Source organism: Denticeps clupeoides, chromosome 14 (assembly GCF_900700375.1).
Source record: "Denticeps clupeoides chromosome 14, fDenClu1.1, whole genome shotgun sequence".
Taxonomy (NCBI): domain Eukaryota; kingdom Metazoa; phylum Chordata; class Actinopteri; order Clupeiformes; family Denticipitidae; genus Denticeps; species Denticeps clupeoides.
The window spans coordinates 21314539-21323308 of record NC_041720.1 but is presented as its reverse complement, the minus strand read 5'-3'; the positions used below and the strand labels follow the sequence as shown (position 1 = coordinate 21323308).

General features: G+C 43.0%; 1 protein-coding gene across 1 annotated transcript; it reads right to left on the bottom strand.

The window, feature by feature from the left end:
* Nucleotides 1-843: 843 nt before the first annotated feature.
* Nucleotides 844-8370, bottom strand: LOC114763725 (transcription factor E2F6-like). The gene is made up of 8 exons (XM_028953477.1): nucleotides 8026-8370; nucleotides 7395-7498; nucleotides 6888-6922; nucleotides 6536-6737; nucleotides 4954-5103; nucleotides 4048-4162; nucleotides 3804-3971; nucleotides 844-873 (listed from the first exon to the last, which is right to left on the bottom strand). The coding sequence occupies exons 1-8, from the start codon at nucleotides 8299-8301 to the stop codon at nucleotides 844-846; spliced, it is 1080 nt and encodes a 359-aa protein (XP_028809310.1). The 5' UTR covers nucleotides 8302-8370.
* Between the last annotated feature and the right edge of the window lie 400 nt (nucleotides 8371-8770).

Below are 8770 nucleotides of genomic sequence, written 5' to 3'. Positions count from 1 at the left end.
ATTTACCAGTGTTAATAAATTAGAAACTGTTCATTTTTCACCTCTACTGTGCCATGCCTCTTTCTGCCAGGTAACATCAAGTTGGAGTGGTTTGAATACAGTGCTTTGTGTGGAGGGAGAGAGAGTTTTTCTACACTCTGTTCTCTCTCACACCACATGGTCTTTTTTACATTACAGTTTTGTACAGACGCTAGGACACATTTCTCAAGACTTAGGTCACTTTTGCAAAACTCTTCACACAGTGAGCACAACAGAAGTCTATGTGGGCCTAAACAAGGGTCAAGTACATTGTTTTGGCACAAAATTGCATTCAATTACTACATCACATTTCATGAATTCTTTTCTCACTCAGACACAACACTGCCAAAAATCTCTTACGTACAGACAGGACATTTTGCACACGCTTACATACTGTTCTCAAAACTGTTTAACTTATGTTCAAAACAATATATAATGCAAAACTGAATAAGACCGCAAAATCATCAGCAATATTGTTTTGAAACATATTTTAAATGGAAAAAAATGCAGTTTAAATAAAACCAGCCACAGCCGATTCTCATTGTAGATGAACATCTACACAGGTGTTACGCTTTCAATTTCATTACAAAATATGTTTTTTTATGTAAATATGGACCCAGCCAGAAATGGAGAAGTGGCTGAAAGAGGAAGAAGAGTGGCTGGGAGGGGGGCGAGGAAAGAGGAAGAAGAGTGGCTGGGGAGGGGGCGAGGAAAGATGAAGAAGAGTGGCTGGGAGAGGGCCAAAAAATTCGTATGCGCGGTGGAAGAAGAATAAGAGGAAGATCTAGAGCTGTAGTCTCAGATGAGATCAGAGCTACTTCTTTCCTAGATGACGTATGTGATGTGGATGAGAACCTGTGGCCAATGGAGAAGACAGTGTAGATTAGCATTACTATTGTATCTGTATCAGTAGATGGTGTGTATACAAATTCCTTGTATTTTGGAATTATAAAAAATAAAAATGTATAACAAATATTGATAAATTCTGCATCATGTCTGATTCATTCCAGTAACATATATTGCAATTGTAAACAGAGACGTGTCCATGTTTTACACAAGAAAACACTGTGTAACGCTACCTGTTGTTAGTGTTTTTTAGGTCATTGTTTTGTGGCCGTCAACCTCTGCTAGTGTTCTGGAAGAATGCGTTTATTTGAGACCTGAATAAAGTGTTGTGGTAGTTGTAGTGCATTTTGAATGTGAAATGAACTGCTTTGCCAAGCTGAATGTCAGTTAGGAGAATTGTGTAAAGAGTTTGGCAAAAGTGACCCAAGTATTGAGAAATGTCCTAGCGTCTGTAAAAAACTGTAATGTGACTCCGTTCATTATTAGCAGTGTATTTAAACTCATCTGATTTTACATGGACAAAGACGCACAATTGAACAGTTTCTAATTTATTTACACAGGAAATAGTGTGGTGAAAAAAAGGAACAAATATTACCCGGATGTTACACCATGAGGACAGGGTTAGAAAGTGGAATCTTACATGTTCGTTTTTCCATCCAATCACAGAGCAACTGCAATGCTTTGCCATGATGGTCGGTGGAGATAAATGTTTTAGGGGAGCGGTGGAAATTCTCTGGACAAGAAACATAACCTTTCACCCGTATGACGACACAGGCGAGGGGAATTCAAATAATGATAATCTCACAAATTCTAATTTTCATGCCAGGGGACCTTTAAAGATACATGCTGATGTATATAATATATTCCAGATAAAAATATTAAAAGCAGTCTGACAGCATTCAACCCGGGCAGTGATGGTACATTTAGGTTGTGGTCAGGGGTGGAAAATGTACTGAAAGTATCTTTACTTTTACTTGAGCACAAGTACCCATTTAAAAATCTACTTAAGTAAAAAAAAAAAAAAAAAAGAATGTTTTTATTATTTTAGGCAGCATAAATTTACTCTTTTTATATAGCAAACATAAATATATCAGTTGTCTTTCCTGACAAATGGGCACACTGACTGCTGATATAAGAAATGAAATAAAGATATATCTATTTACGTTACAGCCATATTCCAAAATTGATTAATTTTCCCCTCAGAATTCTGCACACACACCCAATAATGACAATGTGGGGAAAAGTGAGATTTTGGCTAATTTACTATAAAAACACACGCCATAAGTATTCACAGCCTTTGCCATGAAACTCAACATTGAGCTCAGTACTCCTGTTTCCCCTGATCATCCTTAAGATGTTTCTGCAGCTTTATTGGAGTCCACTTGTTGGAAAAAAAAAAAAAAAAAAAAACTTGATTTTTCCATTTGGAAGACACACACCGTCTATATAAGAGTTCACGTCAGAGCACAAGCATGAAGAAAAAAAAAAAAAAGAATGTCTGTAGACCTGCGAGACACAGAAAAGGTTTCTGCCTCCTTTGGAAGGTCCCAATGAGCACATTGGCCTCCATCATCCATAAGTGGAAGAAGTGTTAAAAAACCACCAGGACTTCCTAGGGCTGGCTGGGTACCTAAACTAAGCTATCTGAAGAGAAGGACCATTGTCAGGGGGAGGTCAAGGGGACAAATTCCAGATCAGACCATCTGAGCTGCACCTCATCCCTACAGTGAAGCATGGTGGTGGCAGCATCATGCTGTGGGGATGTTTTTCAGCTACAGGAACTGGGAGACTAGTCAGGATAGAGGGAAAGATGACTGCTGCAACGTACAGAGACATCCTGGATGAAAACCTGCTCCAGAGCGCTCTGAACTCAGACTGGGGCGACGGTTCATCTTTCAGCAGGACAACGACCCTAAACACACAGCCAAGATATCAACGGGGTGGCTTCAGGACAACTCTGTGAATGTCCTTGAGTGGCCCGGCCAAATCTCAGACTTGAATCTGTGAATAAATGCTGCCAAAAGGTACAGGCAAAATATTGAGCAAAGGCTGTAAATACTTCCATGCTTGTGATCTCTGTTTCTTATTTTTAATAAATTTGCCCAAACCTCAAACCTTTTGCACGTCATCATTACTGGGTGTTGTGTGCAGAATTTGGAGGAAAAAATGAAATGAATCCCTTTTTGGAATAAGGCTGTACCGTGTAGGCTACTCTACCACACGCTGGAATGCTGCGGGTGGGTCATGTCGATGGAGCAGCATAATCTGGCAACATTCCCGAACAGCAGACAAGTTGTCACTTGTGTTAAACTAATTGTGAATTAGATGACTTTGTGCTTGACTAGATGTTTTCAGCACAAGTAGCAGAATAACGTGAAGAATTCATTGGATGTGTTGAATTTTGCCATTTTCTGATTGGCTGGTATTTGTTCAGCTCTAGGACCCACGGTTGATGCCTCGTTTCATGGTGAGGCACCTCTCCTGCCCGCGGTCTGAGAAACTTGCCTCGCGAGAACGCCTGCGCCATTTCATTTTTTACTAGGAACAACATAGCAAAGTAAAATACTGGGGTAAAATATACTCTAGTAAAAAGTAAAAATGACCTATTTCAAAAACAACTTACAAAAATTAGCTCACAAAAAAACACCTCCATTACAATAATGTGAGTAAATGTACTTGGTTGTGGTGACCTAGCGGGTAAGGTTGCGGGTTTAGGTCCTGAACCGCCACGGTGCCTCCGAGGTCCCCATATCACTTCCACTAGATGCAACAAACCGGGCTTTTTCAGAGGTGCTGCGGAACGTAGGAGGTCATGACCTCCTCATGTCTAAAGGCTGCACATACAGCGCCGCTCCCAGTGCACCATCGCTGCCCAGGATGGATGCAGGTAGAGAACACAGCACCACAACCTAGAAGGTAAGAGTATTCGGCCCGCATACCTGGGACAAGTTGGACTTGTGTGTATTTTGCTCTTGTCCAGGGTGAGAAAGCCTGCCTTGGTGCTGCCTGTGACCTTTAAACCCTGGCCTGGCAAGGGCTGCCTCTGGCTCGCAAGTCAGCACGTTGATGGGACCCATGCAGCTTTTCAGGTGCATTTGGATGCAGTCCTGGAAAAAGAAGATTTTTTTAGGGACCAGTGTCCTGACTGGCAGAAATGCACTGGGCAGCTCCCTCACAAATCACCTCAGTGGGCGTGGGAATCTCCAGTTTGGTCTCCTCTGGGGCAATAATGGCAATGACCATCTGATCGTGAAGAGATTTTATCTGACAGATGTCCTTGTGCGTGACGTAGGCCGACGTGGAAAACATGTTAAAGCGTTTGTTCTTGCTGTTATAAAGCTATAGAACGATTTTATTCGGTATTTCATGTGAAGCAGGATGAATATTCTCTCACTCACTCCTCGTTCGTGAAGTATTCTACTACTGTAAGAACACAGTAGGTCCAGGGCTCTCTGAGGGAGATCACTGGCAGCTCACTATGGGACACGCCCGCTTGGGTGTTAACTCAATGAAGTTCGACTGGAGGGTGCAGTGAGAAGCCTATCCGGGTCTCCCAGCTCTTCTTCATTGTATGGCCTCCGGTGAGAATCACTCTCCCACCCCCTGGTGGACCTGCAGCCCTGAGAGTGACATGATGACAGTCACGAAGGGGGAGACGTAAATTCCACCATCACCCCTGCCCAGAAGAAGACCACACAGAGAGGGCTGCTCCACTCAGCCCTGATCAGAACCCAGAGATCTGCTTAACGTGTGAGGATCCAAGAGAAAACCTGGCGGTGACGGCGAAGGGGACCCACCAAGGCAGGGACCAACCAGCAAAAGACTGATGAGGTGTAAAGTCCAGCGGTGGCAGATAGAACTTGCTGAAGATGTTAACAGTTCGCTGGTTAGCAAGATTAGGGCACAGAAGAAGCAAATCGACGGCAGGCCACCAAGCAACATCTCCAGAGCTCAGATGAAGACTGTGAATAATGGAGCAGGTTGAGGAGGGATTCTCAATGCACCATCCAATCAAACTCGCTCGGCGAATAACCAGGAAATGTGAGCGAATTCAACTCTTCTGACTCTTCACAGAGGACAAAAGGATATTTAGCGTGGTCCTTGTCGTCGGTCAGGGAAAATATTCGGTAGGCACAGTCTTTGATGAGCCCGTCCAGAACCTCTTCCATCGTCTTTAGGTTGAGCATCTCGCCAATCAGGCTCCCCTGGCCACCAAAACACTGCATGGGAATTTCACTACTGCATGTTGGGAAAAAAAACCAACTGTTAGAAGTGGAAAACATACTAAAACCATATCTGGAATATAAATACAACATTTGACGGGATTTATCAGAAGCGCCATATCAAATAACAGAGACGACCAGATATATTATATAAATTATAACTGTTACAGTGCAAAGAACTAAAAACCAGAAGTAGTCTGGGTCATGAAGTACAGAAGAATTCTTCATCTCTAATCACAATGTGAAAAGATCATTTACCAGGAAATAGACAGAAGACAAAGATCAATTAAAATAAAATGCATAATTAATCTAAATTGAAATCAGATTTTTGGAGAAATTGCTCTGTTCTTAGAATGTAGAGAACGCTGTAGGAAGATTGCAGCCGTCGTGTTCGGGTCTGTTGATCTGTATAAACCTCTCTTTGTGATTCGGGTAAATGTTTCCAATAAAAATAAGTGGAGTTTCTGATTTGTGCTTATTTACATGAGTCCACCATTAGAGTGAAGATGAAATTATGCATGTAGCACCACACCCAGCAGTAGGTTAATGTCCCCTTACACACTATCTATTTAGGAATAAATTCTTCTTCAGTAATACATGCCATGATTGAATCACAGTGAACTGGCCAGCATCTGATCTCTGAGTGTGCTGTGATCGCTGTTATTGTGGAGAACATATTGAAAGTCCTGAAATCCTGTAGTTCAGGTACGTCCTGCGGTTGAGTTGGTGATGAAGGCCATGCAGTCATAGTTCCTGATTGGGCAACTTTCATTCTATGAAAACTTGTTATTGGATGACATGCATTTCCATTTTAGCTCAGATGTTTCCTTATGACAAGGACCACGTATGACAGAAGACAGTCAGGTTTGGATGAAGAAGTCGCAACACGTGCAGTAGGGCTGGGCAATATGGCGTAAAATTAATATTACGATATAAATTGAACCATAGACTGTATATATTACGCTATGTAATATAAATGTAGCTGTTTTTGAGAGGTTAACATGAGGTATTTTTACATATAGAATAACCGTATACCAGATAAAACAATATCTGGCCAATTCTACTGAAAGTGGCCAGTGAAATTGGGGGAATTTGTATGATGCGGGTGATTATAGAAAATATTTAAATACCAGTATGCTTGTTCATATTTTATTATGCACACCCTCCATGATTCCAAGATTTTGGGGCATCAAACAGGCTAGGACCGCCCCTGCTCATTTCCACGCCCCCTGTCAGTGCCCAATCGTCCACTCTGTGTTCTCGGCAAAAGCTAAACTGCTCGTGCTGCAAGTAGGCGCGATTTGCGCAGGAGCGAATATTCTGCGGCAGCTCGGCATAATCAAAATCTCTCCCGTTGGTCAAATATATATTGCATAGTGTTTCTACCGCGCAGCAGAGTGCATACGTGCAACATCAACCAGCGTATGACAAAGATGATCAGCACTTACGACCACTTGATCTTGTTGGCCGACTCTTTCTGAATGACGTCAATGCCGAACAGCACGTTGGTGATGTCATACACTCTCCTCTTGTGTGTCCCCAGTTTCTGAGTGGCCTCTTTCAGGTCCAAAATCCCATCAGGTGCCATACAGAACAGCTCCATGAAGCGCTTGGTGAGCTTCCACAATGACACGTCACATCGATAATGCCCTGGTGATAGAAACATGTATACACACCGTTACAACGGAAAGCAGTATTAACGACATCAATTACAAAACATGACTTATGACTTGTCATACTTTAAGGTTAGATGACAGGAAATAATCACCAAAGCATAGAGCATGAGCTTAGACATCGTACCTTTACTGGTTTTTGGTTTGGTCACCTGAGGGAAGCTGCATGTGTCCATAAGAAAAGAGAGATGTGAAGAAGCATTACATGCACACACTCAACAATAAACATGGAGGAAAATGCATTTCAAGAATATTCCCTGCTCAAACAATACAAAATAAGACATCCTGATCTGAATGAAAGAAACATTCTTATGAAATACTTTGTTCTTTACATGGTTGAATGTACTGACAAGACACTACAGGCTGATCCAACTTTAATGAAATGTCCTTAGAACAAGCAAAATGAGGCTCAGTCGTGTGTGTGTGTGTGTGTGGCCTCCATGTGCCTGTATGGCCTTCCTACAGTGCCTGGGCATGCTCCTGATGAGGTGGAGGATGGTCTCCACCATTACTGACCCACTGCTTTACTTTCCACATGTTGTCTATTCCCTTTGCACAACAGCATGTGTAATTGATCAGTGTAGTTGTTTTAAGTGTTCCCTTTATTTTTTTGAGAAGTGTATTATCTACTTACATGTTTAGTAATGAATGCTTCTGTTGATCTGTCTCTTCTTGATCTTCACAGGACAAACATTCATCGTCTGTATCGTCTTCCTCCTCATCTTCAATATTTTCAAACTGAAAGGACAACAGTTAACCTGACCAGCATAACAGAAAATGATGGCAGACAAGTTCTGGAGCACAGCACTGGGACGTGAATACATTGTAAGATGTCTTTGGGACACATCGCAGTACTAAATAACAAATTGTGTGACATTTATAAGTGCTGTATAAGAGTTTGTGAAGTAAAGCACATGATATATACCTGATTCAGATTTGAACATGCAAAAATGCTTGATAGATGCAGATGAAACTGAGATTATGACGGGGGGGTGCATGTAAATCAGCGAGACACTTCCTAACCACGCCTACTCGGTCAATGTTACAATTGACCACAAGATGGCGCTGGAGCACTAGAACGCGTGTTTCACTAAGGTTCACAGCATGATTAGAGCTAATTATCTGCGACTCATGGCGGACAGATCCACTTAAATGTTGATTATGAAATAAATTGCATATGACTTGGGAGTGGATTTGCAAAATGGACGGATCTGCTGCCGTGTCGATCTGCACTGCGAGATAAAAGGTCACGCTGTGCCACCTACCTGGGACTCCCCGCTCGGGGGCAGCGGCCCGTCCAGGTAGGGTGGCAGCGGTATGGCGTCTGGGGAGATCCCGGTGGGCGTGATGTGCTCCGGGAGGAAATGATCCTCGCAGATCCGCAGCTGCTCGGCGGGCTGCCTGCCCGGCTCCCTCAGCGCGGCGAGCCACACCTTGACCCGCGCCGGGTCGCCGGGGAAGCTGAAGAACCTCTTGGCCGGAGCATGTGCGAGGTCCTGCGCGGCCCTCCTGCTGGAGCAGCCCTGAACCGCGCACTTCATGCCGCGCCGCGTTCCTCTCACGGTCGGCCGTCAACTGGCTGTGCGTCACGTGAACAGCGCTGAACCAATGAAATCAGCCGCCGAGCTTCTTTCAGTGCAGCGAGTGTCAGCGCGATATCCTACCAACTCTGCACTGCCCCCTACCGGTGTGGAGTCGCCTGGACATGGCTGCGCCACTACAACTGAACATGGTGGCAGTCTGGAATAATGATAATAATACATACCAATGTACAGACTCATTAAAACTTGCTATTGGCTTTCAGGGACGCTTGTGTTAATACTCTGTTTCAACTGGAAAATGAAACTTTATGTAAATGTTGTGTTTTGTGTAAAAATGAACGTGTTCTCATTGTATAAATATCGTTTATGTGCATATTCATTATTTGCTCATTCAAATAATCTCTGTTACCAACAATACGGTAAAAAAAAGGCCCCAATAAAAAATGCACATCAAAAATACTGTAATTAT

Excerpts from the sequence above, each read along its gene's own strand:
- LOC114763725 (XM_028953477.1), bottom strand. The coding sequence starts at position 8,301 with ATGAAGTGCGCGGTTCAGGGCTGCTCCAGCAGGAGGGCCGCGCAGGAC. Across the intron at positions 6,923-7,394 it reads AAGCATTCATTACTAAACAT|CTTCCCTCAGGTGACCAAAC; the intron begins GTAAGTAGATAA and ends GGACACATGCAG. Across the intron at positions 3,972-4,047 it reads AGATTCCCACGCCCACTGAG|GACTGCATCCAAATGCACCT; the intron begins GTGATTTGTGAG and ends TTCTTTTTCCAG.